We start from the raw sequence: 19,958 nt of genomic DNA, 5'->3' as shown, positions 1-19,958 counted from the left end.
ACTGTACTTCTGTTAAATAAGTTTTTGTAACATCTTCACACAAGTGAATCCTGGTGTAGTAAAATGTCAGCTTTTCTCAAATTCATTGGATTTCTTATTTTTCTCCTTTGAGAAAAGAAAATTGAGTTGAGAAGTAAACATTTTTGAAAGCATGCTTTTATGACTGAAATATGTGTTAATGTAAATTTACCTTTGCGACCAACAAGACCAGGAATTCCATCTGGACCAGGATTTCCAGGATATCCAGGTGCTCCTCTTTCACCCTTTAACCCTTGACTGCCAGGATTTCCAGGGGCTCCTTTCATTCCAATGGGACCTGGTGGGCCAGTATCACCCTCATTCCCTCTTTCTCCCGAGAGGCCTAAGAGAGGAGAGAAGCCACTGATTAACACAGGGTGATTGTGATTGTACAAGTACCACTTCACACTCAATTACAACATATTGAAGCACACATCCATCCACAAATACCTTGGTCTGACCCTCAGCTCATCTGGGAGTTTTGACCTCGCAGTGAAGGCACTGAGATAGAAGGCACTCAGGGCCTTCTACGCAATAAGAAGGAGGATTTTCAATATCAACCCACCAACAGGAATCTGGCTCCAACTATTTGAAAGCGTAATCTAACACACTGCCCTATACGGCAGTGAAGTGTGGGGTCCCCTCACCAAGCAGGATTACACCAAATGGGACAACAGCCCATAGAAACACCTAACAAAGCATGCAGGGCGGAATTAGGCCAATGCCCATTAATAATAAACATACAGAAGAGCGTAATAAAGTATTGGCCACACCTAAAAAACAGCGACCAAAACTCCTACCACCACAAGGCCCTGCCAAGCCAAGAGCTGAGCCCAACAAAGAGCCCTCTGAGCCAGCTGGTCCTGAGGCTCACTGGCCCAAGCCACACCGACACCAGCCAGCCTCAGGACAGCACTGCTAGAGCACCACAACTCAGAATCAACCACAGCACAGCACACATATAACAGCAATATCTCACACACTGGGACACACACACAAACCCAACATAAACTGGAATACTGAAGAATGCTCCTTTCCAAATTAATGACAGGTAACAGGCAACTCACCAGGTGGGCCTATCGAACCAGCTGGTCCAGGTATGCCTGGGTTCCCTTGTGATCCCAAAGTACCATGTACTCCAACTGGTCCTGGTACGCCTACCTCCCCTTGTAGCCCAGGAGGACCTTGTTCTCCTTTGTAACCTGGGATTCCAGGCATGCCACCCATTCCTTCAAGAACAGAGGAGATACTTCAAGACAAGTGACTGATTTGATGCATAAGACAACAATGAAATTTGTTAAACCTATCACACATGTTTAGGCTGAGCCTTCTCTCACATTTCCATTTTGATATTGTTGTAGGTTTTCCTTTAAGAGCTACAAATAATAGCAGACAGTAAGAAAGCGAAGATGCATTCCTAACTGTAGAATGTAAAGATGTACTTTTGATGTTGAAGAATAAATGTCTTCAATCTCACTGCACACCTGAATATCCCTGTGGGCCAGGCTCTCCTGTCAGACCTTTTGGCCCAGACAGTCCAGGAAATCCTTGGTCTCCAGGAGCACCATGAGCTGCTCCCAAGACCTCTCCATGATGTCCTTTTCGTCCCTGTTCTCCATTCTGGCCTGGTCGGCCTGGTGATCCTGGTGAACCCTCCTGACCTGGTGGGCCTGGCTGGCCTGGGTCTCCACGAGGACCAGTAAAACCTGTATAGAGCTCAGAGTAAGCAGCGGAATTGCAAGTGGCACTGAAATTACTGTTGGCATTTGAGTACAGTATGAGGCCATTTTTAACTTATGTGCACAACACATAGCGAGTGAAATATTGTAAAGTCTGACTTGGGAGATTTTATAAATATGCTCTTATCATTTGCTTGCTGGTCAAGATTTTTCTTTTTCAAATAGCATACAGTTAAAGCCAGGGTTGGATCTTAGGTTGGGTGCATGGATATAAAATAATAAAAAAAAAACATTTGCACCAGGGTCTGCAACAGTTAAATTTTGCTACTGCACAGGACTCAAAGAATCATATGTGGAAATGCTTGAGATGATCTAGAGAAGAGAGTGTGATAAAAATACATTGTTTTCATTTGTAATGCATTTAAACATGTATGGCACTGTTCCAAGGGAACTGTGTTTTGAGAACTGGTCCTGGACACTCAAAGTTGGAATTATTCCTAAATAAGTCTCACAGCACTGCTGCCATCAGAAGTGCTGGGAAAGCTGACAGATACTCTACACATGAACTTTGCTCGAGGGCCACACTCACCCGGTGGACCAGGAGCCCCTCCTCTGCCCTGCTCCCCTTGCTCGCCTTTGAATCCTTCAGCTCCAGGCAGCCCTAGAAACCCCTTTTCACCCTGCCTGCCTGAGAGGTTGACAAAAAAACTTCGCGTTGGAATTCAGCAAAAGCCACTGGAAGGAATAAACGTGTTTCACTACTGAAGACAGCAGCTCTCCCTTGAAGCTGACTACAAGAGATACCGTTTTGTGAAATGGTCTTATTGTGTTAGAGGGAACTGCTGTTTCTTTCATTACATAGGTTAAACAAAAGTTACATGACATAAAAGACAGGTAATCAACAAGAACAGGTCCAGAATCCTTCATTTCAAAAGAAGCTTCTTTTTCAGAAGGTGATGAAAATTATGGCTTCTCTTAAACGTCACACATTTGAACACAATCTGTCAAGGCAAAAGCTCAAAGGTCTACTTGTACAGCTTTTACAAAGAGAAAAAGTATTTTTTACCTAACTGATCTTTAAATATACAATTATGTTGTTTTTTTCTAAATTGGTAGCGACATTATTTCATTGTACAATTCATTCCCTCAATTACATTTTATGTGAATAGCTGTCATGTATCTTGTATTTTATTATCCCTTCCCTGTTGTAAAGGAAGTCCATAACCATTATTGGAAACATATTATTATGTCCCACATGCATTGCCATGTGTTAAAATGGAATTCTCCCTTGATTACATAGCTGTGCTTCTTGAAAATCTAACCAACCTGATAAGCCATTGACCCCTGGGGGCCCACGGACACCTGGGGGCCCTGGTAGTCCAGGTTTTGCTGGCTGTTGGTCACACTCTCCTATTAAAAAAAAACATTTTCAACATGTTAGAATGCTTTACCTGTGTTCCAACAGAACTTTCTTTGTATTTCAAACAATGACCTATCATCTCCTTTCCCTTTTGATGTTCTGTTCAGATTGGATACATGATTGGTTGTTCATTAGTCATGACCCGAGTCCAAATAAAACTTTACTCTTGTTAACCTAGTGTTAATTTAATCTTTTTTTTCTTCATCTTATCCCCCTTTTCCTCTGCACTGTTCTGCAAACCTGTAGAACAGTTAATTGCTCCTCCATTCAGAGACAGGTTATGCCTGTTTAAAATCACTTTTTTAACTACATTTAACTACATTTTCAACCCTTAAAAAGTCCAGAGATGGGAAAGCAGCGGAGCAAAGCAAGGAAGATGAATTGCAATAAGTATAAAAAAATGAGGGCATATTTTCGACTGAGTATGCACTGCAAATCCTTAACCAATAATTCCATCACATCACTTATACAGTCTTTTCTTCCTTTTAAAGATGAGAGGTATCATTTAGGAGTCCAGATTAAAGCCAGACAGTGAAGAAAAATCATGGAAACCAAATCCCAATGTTTGATTACACAGCAGCATTTCTCCAATCCAGCTACCTGCAGTGGTGGTGCCATTCTTCTCTCTCACATCGCCTTCCTGAGCACCACAACAACAGTCGCCTTTCATTCCACAGGGAGAGAAACAGGCAGTTAGATGAAAAGCATTAGTAGAAGCAGGAGTATGATTTAAACAAGTGTTATATTCAAGCACAAGAGAGTAGTCATTGCAGATATATTCATGAAGGATAAATGCATAAGCAGGAATACATTGAAAAGCTTAATAATAACAATTTAATGTTGCATTTATATACTGCTTTTCATGCCTAAAAATCCTTAAATGCTTAACATTTGTGGAACTGCTCCTCATGGTAGATCACAGTTGCTTTCAGCCAGCAGGTAGAACTGCTGGTGACCAGTGGTGGTGGTAAATATTTCAGCACCTTTCTGATGAAGTATTCTAGACACCAGTATTCCTGAAGTGTGTTACCCTGTTCCCCATCTCTTTAACTGTGCCATGCCAATGGAGTAGTGTGATTAAAACTGGCAAACCTGTGTGCCCTTTATGGGTTTAAATGGTGTAATTCCTCATGCGAACCTTCAAGCAAATGTTTTGTGTACAGTAACTTGAAGATGTTCTACAGGCATTCATCTTAAACTGATTTAACCTTTAGCGTTGGGAAATTAATTATCTGGATAGAGTGGGATGAAATATATGCTGTGTTTCTGAGGTGTTTTTGCGCGCATTAAAGTCCTTCCATTTTACATGGTTGTGCCAGATGACAGAACTCAGTTTTCCTGACGTTTCAAAAGTATATCCTCTAAACTGCTGATCTGGACCTCTTCTGTATATTGCAATGCTTTAGCTTTCTTAGAAACTGCTCAGAACCAAAGCTGCATTATCATGATTTTAGTGGCCCTTTTCATAAGATCCCAGGAAAGCCACCTGCTTACAAATACATACCCACCCATTCACACACTGTGCCCGCCTGTGAACTGATCAGATTTACTCTCCAGACCACATGGCATCTAAGGCATTGGTCTACACAGATGCAGCAGAGCTAAGTCCCCCGGGTCCCCTCCCAGAGAGGGGAAGGGGACTGTGTGAACATACCTGGAAGACCCTTGAGCCCTGGAGGTCCTTGAACCCCATCTAGCCCAGGATCGCCACGTGGTCCAGGAAATCCTTTCATCGAGCCCAGCACGAGACCAGGCTCACCCCTCTGACCCGCCGGGCCAATGGGACCAAGAGGTCCCTGATAACCCGCATCTCCGGCGGGACCTTTTGTCCTGTCTCCCTGTAACAAAACGCGCCGTGGAGCTGGTGAGAGAGCAGCCCCTCACGTGAATGGTAAGAAACAATGGTAGCAAACAGGAAATCAACTCAGAAATACATAGATGCTTTTGAATATATCATATTTTTTTTAGAACATAGTATTTGATAATAAAGTGCAATTTATTTATAGTTATAATACAGTAAATTAGATTTTAATGAAAACTCAAAGAGCTAAATAATGCTATATTTTGGGGGATATAGAATACTAAAGGAGGATTTACAAATTAACAGGAATGAGATCACTTTGCCAAGACTCAACAGGAGCCAAGGATGCTCTGCTAGACGAAGCAATCTGCAGGAAGGAGTTTGATAGTAAAAATAGTAAACCAAGCAGCTGCCAAATTAAAGAGGGGCTGTCACACTAATCCAGTGCCGCTACTTACTGTATATCTATACTATGTACTGAGGTTGCATCAGTGGGCAAGAGAAAAGTGAAAACCAGCCTTGAAACAAGCAAAAGAAACCTTGTTTTTTGTGATAAGGGACGCTATCTTAATGGCGGTCTAAAACAGCTAGTGCTTACTGGTGGGCCCTGTAGTCCAGGATACCCAGGGGAACCGTCTCTCCCAGGCTGCCCTGTCAGACCTGGGTGACCAGCCAGTCCAGTGACCCCCGGGTCTCCCTGTGCTCCTGCTCAACACAGACAGACACATTGTCAGGCCTCCAGAGAAAAAGGAATCACACATCCGAGAAACACTGTGTGATAGCTACTGCTGGTCCCAAAGGTAGACTATTAACAACTTGAAAATCGGTGTATAATCTCATTTTGGTTTGTGTGGAGCAATTTTAACTGCTTTACTGCACATTAATCACAGTCATCGGTACATCTTGAGTTCCAATTGAAGAAGAATTTCTGCATATTTAAGACAAAGTTATGTTCTAAAGTTGCTTCAGCATAGGCTATCTTAAGGTGACAGCAAGAAACTGTGTAACGCTTACCTCTTTCAGTGGCTATCATCATTTCTCCTTTTGCTCCCTTTGTACCAGGACGACCATCTGGGCCTGGAAAACCCTAGTAGTCAATGAAGTAGATTATCAGTGTGTCTATAATGCTGCAGAGAAACCGACAGAAAGAATTTCCACGAAAAGCAGAGAATTACAAAACGTGGAAGAATTAGAAAAAGTGAACTAGGAAATGGAAACGGAACACTATCTAAACTGGAATTCAGAACAAAGGACTGGTTGAGTCCGTGTGACAAACTAAGGGAGAGACGGGATAGTTACACAGTTGCATTATTACTTTCACTCTCAAATTCTTGTCTACGTGAACAAGTCTTTTGCTATTTGCTGCTAGTTCTAAGTGATGTACTGTAGATGCAATTAATGACAAACGAGCGCTTTCTTACCTGCAGGCCTGTAAGCCCCTGAGGTCCTGGGTCTCCCTGGTCCCCCTGCTGGCCCTGTTCCCCCTCCATTCCTTTCGGCCCCGGGTTCCCTGCTGGGCCAGGGGGCCCCGCTGGTGAGCCACTGATGACGCAGTTACAGGCACCTCTATCACCTCAATGGAGACAGACAAGCGTGTTTAAGGTACGTCTCCTCACCCTTCCGGTGTTTCTTTTTCAACTATCAGTCCTTCTAAACTAACGCACAACGCAGCCTGAGCCACAACCAAACTGGGAGCCTCCGGCCCCCAGCACATCAGACTCTTGTTTTCCCTCGACGCCGTGACTACACACAGGAGAGACAGCACAGTGAGGTGGAACGGAAAAACATGGCTTTACGTTTGTGTCTCAACTGGTAAAAGCTTTTAAATAATGCAAGTGAAAGGGAATCATTTCATTGTGATACCCTGACGAAGCACTATGGCATCAAAACTCCTGGTAAGAAGGTTACCACCTGAAAGTGGTAGTGCAGGGAAAACTTTTATGGTTTATAGGTTTATGCCATTAGAGAAAAAGTATAAGTGAAGCTGTATAAGCTATAAAGAAATATGAGTACCCTCAACTTTCACCTTTCAAAGAAAAGCATGTAATTTTTATTCACCATATTGAAAATGTCACTAAATCTTTATGCTTTTATTACATGCTTATGCTTCTAGTACAAAATAGATATCTTATCATATTTTAATTTCATACACAGTTTAGTGTAGTTAGGGTCATTCATTTGTGAGTAATAATATACATATGTAGTATAAGTATTAATGGGTGGCTTTGTATGGCTGCTTTCACATAGTTTAAACTTTCTCTGTTTATTATATACTTTAGGTTTCTCCAACATGGATTTGCCAAATGTGCAGCCGTGAAGGAACCCTACTGCTGTGCTGGACAAGGGTCAACTGTACACAATTTGTACGGTATTTTGTGTTGAATTCTGTATCTGGGCACATTTAACTAAACGAATTCATCATGTTTTATAGTATATGATATATACATATGCCACTCAGTTCTTCTAAGGAGTTATGAGTTAACCCATACCCAGCAGGCTTAGGGCTTCCTATTCATGGAATTTTACTTGGAGTAAAAGTGGTAGAACTAAATGTCAGACGAATCTTTACTTTCTCTCACCATGTAATATTTGGAAACTGTTTACTTCAACATTGGATCATCTTGGTTTGGCAATACTAGACGCATTGACCTGAATAAACGTGATCATGTTGGGTAACCTGACTTTTAAGCTTTAAAATTGAGCAATTGGTGGCACAACTTACAGTATGTTAATTTATGCCATTTTATAATGAATTTCACTGGATCCTTAAAAGTAGAAGTAGCCATTATGCCCATTTTGAACTATGAATTCACAGTGAATGCTTCTAACAACTAGTTTATATCATCATCTTACAAGGACGTAAGATAAGTCTTACCTTTGAACCCTTTCTGTCCAGCCTGACCAGGCTGACCCTGAATACCAGGCAGTCCTTTATAAAGTTCTAAGTTCACTATGGAAAAGGAAACATTACACTTAATCAATGGGACAAAAAAACAAATACATGGGATTCTCCAGACTATCTTTAGTCCCCCTTCCAACATGAACTCTTCTCCACCCATCATTCCTACTACTTCTTGTTCTTTCCACTACTTTTCTTTCCGACATTTGTTCTGCTAGCTGCATGAGCACTGCTTAAAGTATATCCCTTTACCTTAAAAATAATATACTGTACATCTTGTTTTAATACATTCTTTTTTAATGTCAGCCTCACATTCTCACTTGGTATTGTATCTGAAATGAAAACTAACTCTCACTGGACTGGAATTCTCAGACTATAGCAAAGGCAGGATTTGGTGGATGTTGAGTAGTGCTGTCTATAAAACAGTGCATCTCGTTCAGGAAATATCAGATACAGCATATGGTGAAAACACAAAGAGGCAGATAATACTTGGAACTTGAAAGATCAAACTTGAAACTTAAAATGTAATTATTTTTTACTGAAGTGCAACGTAACCATGTTTCTCGGACAGAGGAAGGTCATCTCTGAGGCCTGCTCCAGACTTACATGAGCCTCTGGGTCCGGGCGAGCCCGGTATTCCAGGAATCCCATCTTGACCGGGAGGCCCAGGCTGAACTGCAGGAAGTCCAGGATCACCTCTGGTACCTTTATCTCCTTTAGGTCCGTTAGGACCAAACGGGCCTGAGTAGCCTATGAAACAGAAGGAGGTCCACATTTAAAGAAACACATTTCACTTTATTTCAATTTAGAGGACAGTTCCCCCATCTGAATTAACACAAATGCAAAATTCTTTGATTTCCTTTATTGTAAATCGAGAAAACTGACTTCATGAGACTTCATGAGATTCATACATGTACCTCAATCTAAAATGCATTTGTTAAAGCGGGACATTTTGAGGTTGACCTTTTTACATCTGTGGATACCATGTGCCATAACATCTACTGCATCTATACGTCCTGCAGGTAGAGGTCTGTCATCTGAGGTACAGTATATTATCAAGTGCACAGTAAAAGATCAATGCTATAAAAATCCTAGATGTTAGTTTAGTGCAGTAAGCACCTTTGGGAATGAACAAACATTAATAACTGAGAGGAATACAATACATAAGCACTAGCATTAAAAATATTGTTACATACTGTACCAAGGGTATTAAAATGGACATAATATTTAGGGCCGTTACCTCACACAGCAGTATGGCTGAACTGACTAGAATAACAGGGGTATTGAGGTGTTAATGTTCTGACTAAACACTGTAACTATTACCTAACCTTCCTCCTCATATATACAGTGCATACATGATTTAGAATAATAGAATATAGAAAATATCTTCCGATTGTATATACATTTCAGTTGTGAATTCCTACCTGTGGAGGTGGCTGGCAAGCCAGGAGGCCCTGGGATACCTTTAAAACCTTGCTCTCCTCTCTCTCCTTGATCACCCTTTCTTCCATCAGGACCAGGAACAATTTCTACGTCCACAAATAGAAAGATTGAAATACTGACACATCTAGCAAGGATGCATGTCCTAGCTAGGCTCTCCTGCCATCAGTGAAAGATGAGATTTTGAAATATATCTCTTTTCCTAGTTGGTTTGCCTTTACTCTCTTTCAGCCCCCTTGAAGTGTTTTAATTGTGATCCCTCTCTAGATTGTTACCCTGCTGTGCCCCAGCGCGTTCTGGCAGATATGATAAAACAATGGCCCATGAGTCACAGTCAATATCACAATGGCCAAATGCTCTCAAAACCAAAGTCTAAATTACAACACCACATTAACAAGCAGTAAAAGCTACCTCCAGGCATGCATACCAAAAAAAACCTTGCTGGATTGTAAAAACTAGATCTTGAAGAGGCTTTACTGCCAATTATTTTACAATTATTTAAATTATTTCTGTCAAACTGAAAGGACCTGGAAAGTAAAATTGGATGCACTATTTTTTCAGCTGAAATCTATTCAGCCTAAAACATAACAACACATATCTCACAGATGCAAATTCAGCAGCACTATGAAATGCAGTACATGAATCACTTATATAAATACACATTTATTATTTATAATGAATATCAATACTTTGGAATAGTAAAATTAATTCACATACCAGTTGGTATATCATCAATGAAAGGTCCTGGTTCTCCCAGATCACCCTAAAAATCACACCAAACAAATGATAAAAATGTCAGATCACAGCAATATGGCACGTCTGATTACAGCAAAGCTGTGTGGTAGAATGGCTCCCAGTGAGCTGAAGAACTGGGAGAACTGGGTTCTTTCTTGCTCCAGTCTGTCTGCCCTGGTACTGCCCCTGGAAGGGCGGGAAATAAGGATGGGTCAGCAACATTTTGGGATTCTGGCCAGGTGAAGAGCTAAGTGGTTTAGGTTTGTGCTCTTCTGCTATGTTCCCTCTTGTAATAAAATTTGCACACCCTTTAGTGTGCCTTCTGTTCTGTAGATGACCCACAGGCCTTTTGTCCTTACAGTTTAGCCACAATAAATCCTTTCCTCGAAGTTAACCTTGAATAATCTTTTCAGAAGCCATTTTTTTAGAGTTAAAACGTTCAATGAAATCCAAACAAGAAAAAGAACAGACAAAGACTAATGGAATACACCAAACGGTATGGTATAAGTAAAAAAACAAACAATGTGAAAGCTATAAACTAAGATGAGAGATACATTCATGGCGATTTAAAATGTACTGCTGCACAACTGACCAAGCCAGGAAGTGTACCTAGAGACATTAAAGGGAGCATTGTGGAATTCTGGAAAAGTCACATATGAGGAAAATAAAAAATGATCAAATTAAATGTACTATATATATATACAGTGGCTTACAGAACAGACCTTTCCTAAGGTGTTCCTTTATCTTCAATTAAATGTGCCTACCCATTTTTACATTTAATATTTTATTCAGAATTCGAATGCTCATACTGAAGACTTCTAATGTAATGGTAAGCGAAGTTTGATGGAGTTGAAGGAAATATGTGTACAATGGACTGTAACTCCATCTACAAAATGCCAAGAATCGATTGTGAAGTACTACGGCTGATTGTCAATACTAATAGATGCAAAACAAGAGCATAAAGAATGCTGCTGCACATTAACTTATCATGATATTAATATTATAAGTCATCAGTACGATCTCTACTATAGCAGCACTCAAGAATAAAAACGTAGTTTTGTTGAATTAGATTCAGCGTTACGTGTTTTGTAGAATGTGTGACAGCATTTAAGTGGATTGTGTATGAAGAAAAAGAGGGCTAGTTTGTATACATTTATTGGACTTCTAACAAAGACATTTACATTCAAAACATTTATGGATAATCAAAAACATTTTAATAGGTCTGCTCTTCCAGAGTGTCAACTAGCAATTACCATCATGTCCTATTTATTCTGTACTATTTATATCAAGATGAAACAAAACTAAATTGTGACTTTTGCTTTGGGCTCTGGATTGTTTCTAAGGAAAAAAGTCATTAAGCCCCTCCTAAAAAGACAACCTTTATTCCTTTTGTTCCAGGTGGTCCATTTTCACCTGCAGACCCCTGTAATTAAAAAGAAAAAAAAATATAAATTGTACTGCATTTTAGACACAAATATAGCTCATAGAAACTGAATTTGTGTACTAAGACCTTGGCTTCCATCTTATATGTGGTTTTCATTTCTTATAGGGTGGCTGTTTTCTTATAGAGATAGATTATTAAAACATAACTTTTTAAATGAAAAGAAACATAATTAATAGATCATTAATAGGAAGAAATGGAACAATCATTGTCTATGGATTTTTTTAAAGATTCAGTTGAAATTGTCTCCTCTATCCAGGTATGTAATCTATTACTAACTTAATTCGTATTTTGGGTGATTTCTCATTGCTATTACTCTACGTTGTTAATGAACTTTCTAATTAATAATAATGTCTGTACATTACAAACAGTACAAACTGTATCTAAAAATATTCCTCAAGACAGGCACACAATAAATGACAAATAAAGAAATTGTAATAGAATCATACAGTGCTGTAAAAGACTTGTTAACCTGGTGGAAACACAGATTATTGTTTTATTTTGTAAATAAGGTTCTGTTATTCTGTCAGCTTACCATCTCTCCTGGCTGGCCATTTGATCCAGGGAAACCCTTAAAGGCAACATTTATATTGCAAGTTACACAATGTTATATTATAAAAAATAGAACACATGTGAAATGTGATGAAGTTCCACTTCTTACCCGTGGTCCTGGATACCCCATGACACCCATTTCTCCTTTATTGTCAGCCTAGATTAAAACAGTACAAATGAACAGAACAAACAGTTGTGGCACTCCACAGTTTAGAACCACACAAGTCAATGGAGCTGAAGAATGTTGTGACTTTCACAAAGCTAAATCCATTTCCAGTTTTAGAAGCAACTCAATAGTTTGTATTACATCATCAACAAACATGAAAACAGTTTAAAATCCATAAAAATCCATAAGAAGACAGATGTTTTGTTTCACTTAGGATCCAAACAGGCCCATTACCCATTCATTGCCAGCAGTGAATTTGTCTGTTCTTATACGTTTCTGCGGGATACTCCCTCAGCTAAATGCATTGAATTAAAAATTGAACATTTTCCACAAGAATGAACTGTTTACAGACACATAAAACACATTTCTAGGGGGAAAGGCCCAATGACAGAAAGGCACTGATCTCTGAAGGTGAAATCCAAGAGTTATTGCATAGGTGTTTGGAGGTCGTTTCAGTTTAAGACATGTGGTGAACCGTTCTTATTAAGGAAGAAACTGAACTGAGTTCAAAATAATTAACTTGATTTTCATTAAAGATCAAAAGCGATAGGCTGAACTGAAAGGATGGATTTTAAGAGAAGAAGAGAAGAGAAGAAGCAGGTGGGTGTTATTTAGAACACCGAAACACTGCAATTCATTGTTTTCACTTCATGAAGTGGTACTTCAGCTGGTTTATTTGACCTTTCACTTTCAACTAAAAAAGTTCGTGAAGTGGGGCGCTACTACTCAACATACATTAGCACACATGTTAAAAATCTTGAATACTGTACAACTGATTTCAAAGGGGCAGAAGATGAGGGAGCTAAAGACTCATTCTGTTTACTTACGTGATCTCCCCTATCGCCTGGTGGCCCCCAGTTGCCAGGTAAGCCCTGCGTAGACAACAACAGACAAATAAGCACCATTCATGTTCCTAGGAAATCTGTCAAGGAAGTGTTGTCCTCACTGGTCCTTGAATCAGAAGGGGACCTCGCCATTGATAAGTGATCGATGGGTTTGTTAAGCATGATCTTATTGCGGCTGCTTATACTGCCCTTGGTTTACAGTTCCACAGAGAGCTTGGAGAGCCACTTCATACCATTTCCACCTTCCTCTTCACCTGCTGCATTTTCAGTAATATGCATGTTGCACATTTTTCTCACGTTCTACACACATACACTTAAATAAATAAAATGTCTAGGAAGCGTACTGCATTTGTGTTATCTTGGCTGAAACGCGAATCATTACAGTTTGGGATTTTAATAGATATAGTGTAGATATAATTGAATGTGCAGATTAATGCACAATTAGGACTAATTTGCTTTTTTCCAAGAATCCTAATGCATCTGTGTTTTGGATTACTACCATTTCAGTCCTTACAGTACCACTTCCAATTTCCACTTTAATCTATGTGCTCCGTGGGGACACATTTTAAAGGACAGCTAAACAGTTGTGCTAATATCAACCCCTTTGAAAATGAATGAAATCTCGGATTCACCTTTGGTGCTTCTGTGGGTTCAATCAAGGGGCCTGTGTGATTTCCTGGGGGACCTGGTGGCCCAGCATCACCCTGTGATAGAGGCAGAGAGACGCTGAGACAAAAAGTATCACAAAGACTTATAATGAGCAGAGTCAATAGTGTACTGTACACACAAACGTTTCATAAGCCTTTCTAGTATGTAACAAAAATATTTTTTTCTTACTAACAAAAAGGCTGAAAAATCTCCTGTACTGTATTTGTTTCTGTTAATACTTTAAAGCAGTGGTCCTCAATCACGGTCCTGGAGAGTCACGACCCTACAGGGTTTCTGGTGCACTAAAACACCTCAAGGATTTCACATCTGGAAACAGTTACACTTCAGACCACTTCAGAGTACTAATCAAAGAAGTATTTCATAGACAGTATGTACAGTATGTATTTATCTATGTGTGTTTATACTTTTTGCTGATGTTTAAGACACAACATACAAAATGTCTAATAAAAGCTATTATTACTGAAAAAGCTGGCAGAGTAATAAGGGTAGTACTCACTGGCTCTCCTTTAAGTCCCTTCACGACATTTATCGTACCCTATAAAAAATCAAACAGTACAGTCAGGTTTATTTAAACTACACAATACATACAGGTATGTGTCTCATAATGTCTTGCAATTTTAACTGTAGGCATTTGTTAAGATCATTAAAGTATCTCACACAGAGAGAATGGGACCGAGATTATTTTCCTTTCCAAACCTTTAACTGGTGGAACTTCAGGCTGGTAAGAGACATGATTTTGTTGATCTCAGATTACCCTCCCGTGAACATAAAACTGCACTACTCTACAAGACTGGGGAAGGGACAAGACTAAGCTATGACAGTTGTTTGCTTCAAAATGGAAATATATTGCAAACTTACAAACCTGAAGAACCACCTAAAGTTATAATACTGTATATATTCAAATGTAAATGTATACCAATGGTCTCATCAGCCTTACGAGAGGGAATTAAGCACATTTCTCAACCTCAACCTGAGAACTGGAGAAGTATGGTTTATTGTGTTGCTAGCATTTTGTTTTAAAAAAAATGAAGTACATGGTACTCTTTTCCTTGCACTTATTTCTATCATTACTTTTATTACTCAAACATACAGACATAAACTGAATTTACAACTGTGTACATTATTTTCAGTCTATTAATTCAGGTCAACATGGTACACTCTGTCATCACGTCCCTCATGAAACCATTGCCCTTTTACAGTAGGTAAACCAATACTTGTATTAACAGTCTTGTAGGAGAATTAAAAAGCAGGGGTCATACCTTTGGTCCTTGTGGTCCTGGAGGTCCTTGTGGCCCCTAAGAGTTTAAGTCAGTAAAGGATTAATTCTGTGAAAGACTGATCTTCCTAAGATGAAGAAAAAGCAGCACCTCTCAAGATGGACGACCTGCAGCAGCTACATACCCCAAAAAATACTAGGTCTGACTAAATAAGTGATTATGTCTGGGAATAGTAGAACATTGACAATGAAACACAATTCAATTCTGCATTAGCTCAGAGTGAAAAACCAGAGTTTTCTATGCTGCGAAGACTTCATTGACATCGTAGAGATGTCTGGTACAAGTCACAGCGATTTGAACTCTCATCCAATTAACACAACAATGAAGAAAGTAAAACACTTCAGTTGTTGCAGGAACTCATATGTTTTCTCTAAGCCAAGATGGAAGTTGAAATAATTCTAAGGAATAACCTGTGAGATTATACAGTAGATTTGTTGATACACTCTATCAATTTAACCATGATACTTTTCAATAAAATATTATTTTATAGTGGCAAGATTTAAGTTTCTGAGAGGTAATTTAAGATATGAAGTACAAAATAAGCAAAAAAAGAAAGTTTTTTTTAAAGCTTGTTACAATGAACTAATAAATACAAAAATGATTTCTAACAAATTGGTAAATTGCACAGATTTTGCCAGATTGCATTAGTCCGCAGTTAAATTTAGCCAGGACTTATGTTTTGGCACCCCTAGTCTTCTGGACTTCAAGTAACAAGCAGGCAGGACCTTGGTTTAATGTCTCCCCTCCTACAGTACAGTGCTTGGGCGGAGTGGTGGCTCTGTGGCTAAGGATCTGTGCTTTTGGCTAGAAGGTTGCTGGTTCAAATCCTGCAGCTAGCAGAGGCATCTTACTCTGTTGGGCCCCTGAGCAAAGCCCTTAACTGTTCCAGGGGTACTGTACAATGGCAGACCCTGTGCTCTGACAGTTCTCTCCCTATCTGTGTGTCTCATGGAGAGCAAGTCGGGGTATGCAAAAAGATTATTCCTAATGCAAGAAATTGTAAAGGATTAATAAAGTGATGTTATTATTATTTCCTGGCAGTATTATACGAAACCGATTTTAAGAAATTCTGGTTCAGGGGAAACAGTGCCACCTACTGGTCAAACAACACCATTAACAGCAGCAACCTGACTTTCCTTGTCGTCTCTTTCCTTGCAATTTTACATACTAGTAGCAAAAAACGAACGGTTTCTAATGAAGTGATAAAATGATAGACTAAAGTATGAAGGTATAGATTTGTATTAACAGTATAGAGTAAATTTGGCTGCCCCTATTGAAAATGCCCTCTTGTTTGGGAGTTTGAAAATGGTGTTCGAAAGACTTAATGACATTAATGACATCACAAAACAATACTTAATAGTTTTTTGTTCACTTTTCAGTTAATAATAATAATAATAATAATAATAATAATAATAATAATAATAATAATAATAATGACAGGTGAATATGCAAATTAACCAAATGTTTAAAATAATTATTTTTACAAGAGAATCAATAAATATTAAAACTTATTCATATTTCATATTATATCTTAAATGAAAAAGACCCGAATTGCTATTTAAGAAAGAAAAACATATTCACTTGTGTTGAGAATTTCAATTAGTAGCACATAAGAAAGGTTACAAAAGAGAGGAAGTTATCTGGCCACCCATCTCGCCCGTTTGGGAAATTATTCAGCATTCACCCTTTTTCTGAGGTTTACAATGGCTTTAGGCATTTAGCACAACACATTTCTCTTTAAGTACAGCAAGTCATGCAGACAAGCATCTTGTTTCAGTCTTATGCAAGATATGTTTACAATCCTCCAGGACACCAGCAGATATATCACCCTGCAACTCACAACTAACAGCCCACTGAAGCTCAGCAGGTGTGAGCCTGGTCAGTACCTGGATGGGAGGCCTCCTGGGAAAAACTAAGGTTGCTGCTATGAGAGGAGTTAATGGGGCCAGTAGGGGGTGCTCATGCTGCAGTCTGTGTGGGTCCTAATGCCCAAGTATAGTGAGGGGGACACTATACTGTAAAAGGGTGCCGTCCTTCAGATGAAATGTAAAATTGAGGTCTTGACTCTCTGTGGTCATTAAAAATCTCAGGGCATTTCCTGAAAAGAGTCTGTGCTTTCTTGAAAAGGGATGTTACTATGTGTCCTGGCCAAATTTCCCCTGGCCCTTACAAATCATGGCCCTGTCTATCAATTTGCTTCATGACTCTGTTCTCTGTACGGCACTGTGGTGAGGGTCCTGGAACACTCTGGCTGCCATCACATCATCCAGGTGAGGGCTATACATTGGTGGTGGTGAACGGGAGTCCCCATTACTTTGGAACTTCAAGTAAATTGTCCAGAAAAGCTCTATATAAATATAGGGAATTATTATTATTAAATTCTGTATAGAACATACTCACTTGAGGTCCTGGATACCCCTGTGGGCCCACAGGTCCAGGGGCTCCTTGCTGGCCCTGTCAAGGACAGCAAAGATATTATTATACATATTGACTGAAATTCCAGTATCGAAGTACAATCAATTTTTTTCAAAAAAAGCACTCACCGGAAATCCGGTATAACCTGGTTCCCCAGGATCGCCCTTAACCAAATGAGAAAGTACCTTTTTTTAGAACATGAACCACATTTTTCAGTTATTCTTTCTCTCGGACTGATGGAATCAAAACTCAACACTCTAAGCAGAGCTGTCTGTTAGTACTTGGATGAGCTCCTAAAAGAATTATGTAGTGAATCGGGTAGTTAATCAGTGAACTACAGTAAATGTTACCTTCTCTTAACCCCTAAAACTTGAACTACTGCCGCAGGACTTTACTTCTAGTATTGTATTATAGGAGGTTATGTACAGTATGTCCAAATAGACATTAAACTAAAGGCTACAATGGAATTCTGTGGCACTCTGTTTTAATTTCTTACACCTTCTGATCAAATTCAGTTTTTCATGTCTTGCCTAAATTCCTCTTAATCCAATTGATTTTTTGTTTCTTACAGACATGAGACCCTTTTCTTACCCCAGCTGTCGCGATACAATATATTGCTGCAGCTGGGACCGTGCGTTTTGCATTTGTAATAACTAAGATGAAATTCACAAATAAAGGAAGCGGTATCTCGATGAAACGCGTGCTTTCCGTTTTACATCAATCTACAGTACCTTGAGGACATTAAAGATCTAATAATTCCACCTCTTACCCGGAATCGCTCCATGTACACCGTCACCAGCAGAGGTTCCCCCTTTTGACCTTTCAACCCATGAGCACCCTGAGTTCGGGAGGAAAGAAGACAGGTTAGTCCAATAGCAATCAACACTCTATCACCGTAGAAATAAGCACAAATTCTGGCGCTACATCGAAGAAAAACACAAACAGAAGCAGATTCCCAGTTTCTGTTGCAGTTATACTGTACAGAAAAGGCAAATAAAGTACAAATGTTGGACTCAAAAACATTTTTAGTGTTTTTAATGTTTCGGAATAGATTTTGATAGCATTTGAACTAGCTTAGATGGCATGAATTGTATGGCTATATGACAAAACTCTTAAATAGAAAAATATACATATAAAACTTACAAGAATGGCATTTAATGGATACGTCCCACAGATCCTTACAGGTTTAGCATGAAAAGGAGACTAGCCAGTTATGAAGAATCTCAGATTACCAGAGGCAGGCTGTAGATGTGTTTATTACATACTTGTATACCAGACAGGCCCTGGAATCCGGATTGCCCAGGAGACCCAGTGTCTCCTCTCGTGCCATTGCACCCATCAGCTCCAGGCTTCCCTCGGGATCCTGCCTGACCTGGGTGACCCTTAACAAATAAATGCCACAAGGTCTCTTAGCTACCGTATACTTCAACACACAGCGGCAGAAAAAAAAAATCAGTTGAAGAGGAGGTATTATTTTTTTCCCCGACAGAATCTTGACAATTTGTGAAGCAGGTGACTTTAGAAATCTTAGACATGGCTGTTATTCACATCATCATCATTATTATTATTGTTGTTGTGAATTAAATCAGCTGTCAATTTGGGCCCAAGACGATGTTCCATTCAAAACAGTAACTGAATGGGGAGAAATGTACAAAGTATGAGCGTTCTACAAGGCAGAGTTGTTTTTAAAGAGATTCAGAACTGAACTCAGAACTAGGAATCCAATAAAGCAATATTGCTTTAGAGCTCTGGGGAATTATGGTGTCTAAAGTTGCAGTCTGAACAGGTGGGTTTTGAGGTGGGACTGGACCAGGTTATCAGAAATGGTACAGTCTCCAAGGTTTCACATGTGTAAAAAAGAGCATCACCAGAGACCAGAGAGTAAAGAAAAGAAACAGTTTAAGGATGCACAGAAGATGAACAGTGATGGAGATGGTGCAGAAATAAATAAGAGTGAATGTTATAAACAAAATGCACCAAGTATACTTACAGGAATACCATCTGACCCAGGAAATCCAGGCACCCCAGTTGCTCCCTTCCAATAAATAAAAGTTAAGCAATATCAGCTACACTATTTTTATTGGAGGATTTAGGTTTAGTATGCTTTAAATGAAAATCACTTTGTCGAGGCCAGTGTTTTTGTGACTTAAATTCAGAATCAGGGAAATGTAGCTTTGACTTAATTTGTTTAATTTATGTGACTGATATGACTTAATTACTTTTATTTTAAGTGGTATCTCTCGACTTACTCCTGAACGGCATTTACGTCATAATAGACATATTGGTTTTGGGGAAAAAAAAGGGACACTCCAATTATTATCTTTTAAACCGCCAACCAGCATGGAAAAAATGAATGAGAAAAAGTAGCTTTTTTGCCACTTGTTTCAGCACACAAAGGGACGAGGACCTTGCACACGTTCCTGGGAAAGATGCACTTGTCATCCACCTGACAAGTTTTCATGCTTCCCTCTGTATCTACAGCAGACTCCCAAAAGAGTGAAGAGGCTCTCAGTGAAGACACAGACAGAGCGCAGAGGTGGGCTGAGAACATTCTGATGCACTCGTTCCCACTCAGCCCTGCCTGTGCCAGTGCACTGCCGG

At 39.5% G+C, this 19,958-nt stretch overlaps 1 protein-coding gene across 3 annotated transcripts in view; it reads right to left on the bottom strand.

The window, feature by feature from the left end:
- col4a2 (collagen, type IV, alpha 2) overlaps positions 1-19,958 on the bottom strand; it is a 103,294-nt gene that overhangs the window by 18,020 nt on the left and 65,316 nt on the right. For 2 of the 3 annotated variants that reach the window (XM_015364170.2, XM_015364171.2), the window contains exons 6-31: positions 19,348-19,392; positions 18,623-18,739; positions 18,127-18,195; positions 17,486-17,521; positions 17,343-17,396; positions 14,925-14,960; positions 14,162-14,200; positions 13,629-13,700; positions 12,979-13,023; positions 12,095-12,142; positions 11,969-12,004; positions 11,371-11,415; positions 9,975-10,020; positions 9,242-9,346; positions 8,424-8,567; positions 7,794-7,868; positions 6,340-6,491; positions 5,933-6,005; positions 5,517-5,623; positions 4,772-4,955; positions 3,718-3,780; positions 3,024-3,107; positions 2,287-2,385; positions 1,503-1,724; positions 1,086-1,247; positions 191-361 (exon numbers count right to left, since the gene is read on the bottom strand). In XM_015364170.2, the coding sequence (XP_015219656.2) occupies positions 191-361; positions 1,086-1,247; positions 1,503-1,724; positions 2,287-2,385; positions 3,024-3,107; positions 3,718-3,780; positions 4,772-4,955; positions 5,517-5,623; positions 5,933-6,005; positions 6,340-6,491; positions 7,794-7,868; positions 8,424-8,567; positions 9,242-9,346; positions 9,975-10,020; positions 11,371-11,415; positions 11,969-12,004; positions 12,095-12,142; positions 12,979-13,023; positions 13,629-13,700; positions 14,162-14,200; positions 14,925-14,960; positions 17,343-17,396; positions 17,486-17,521; positions 18,127-18,195; positions 18,623-18,739; positions 19,348-19,392 (2,329 nt within the window). The remainder of the gene's footprint in view (positions 1-190; positions 362-1,085; positions 1,248-1,502; positions 1,725-2,286; positions 2,386-3,023; positions 3,108-3,717; positions 3,781-4,771; positions 4,956-5,516; positions 5,624-5,932; positions 6,006-6,339; positions 6,492-7,793; positions 7,869-8,423; positions 8,568-9,241; positions 9,347-9,974; positions 10,021-11,370; positions 11,416-11,968; positions 12,005-12,094; positions 12,143-12,978; positions 13,024-13,628; positions 13,701-14,161; positions 14,201-14,924; positions 14,961-17,342; positions 17,397-17,485; positions 17,522-18,126; positions 18,196-18,622; positions 18,740-19,347; positions 19,393-19,958) is intronic. The other variant, XM_015364172.2, reaches the window with a different exon arrangement.

This window comes from Lepisosteus oculatus, chromosome 15 (assembly GCF_040954835.1).
Source record: "Lepisosteus oculatus isolate fLepOcu1 chromosome 15, fLepOcu1.hap2, whole genome shotgun sequence".
NCBI classification, from domain to species: Eukaryota; Metazoa; Chordata; class Actinopteri; order Semionotiformes; family Lepisosteidae; genus Lepisosteus; species Lepisosteus oculatus.
This window is presented reverse-complemented; position numbering and strand designations above follow the sequence as displayed.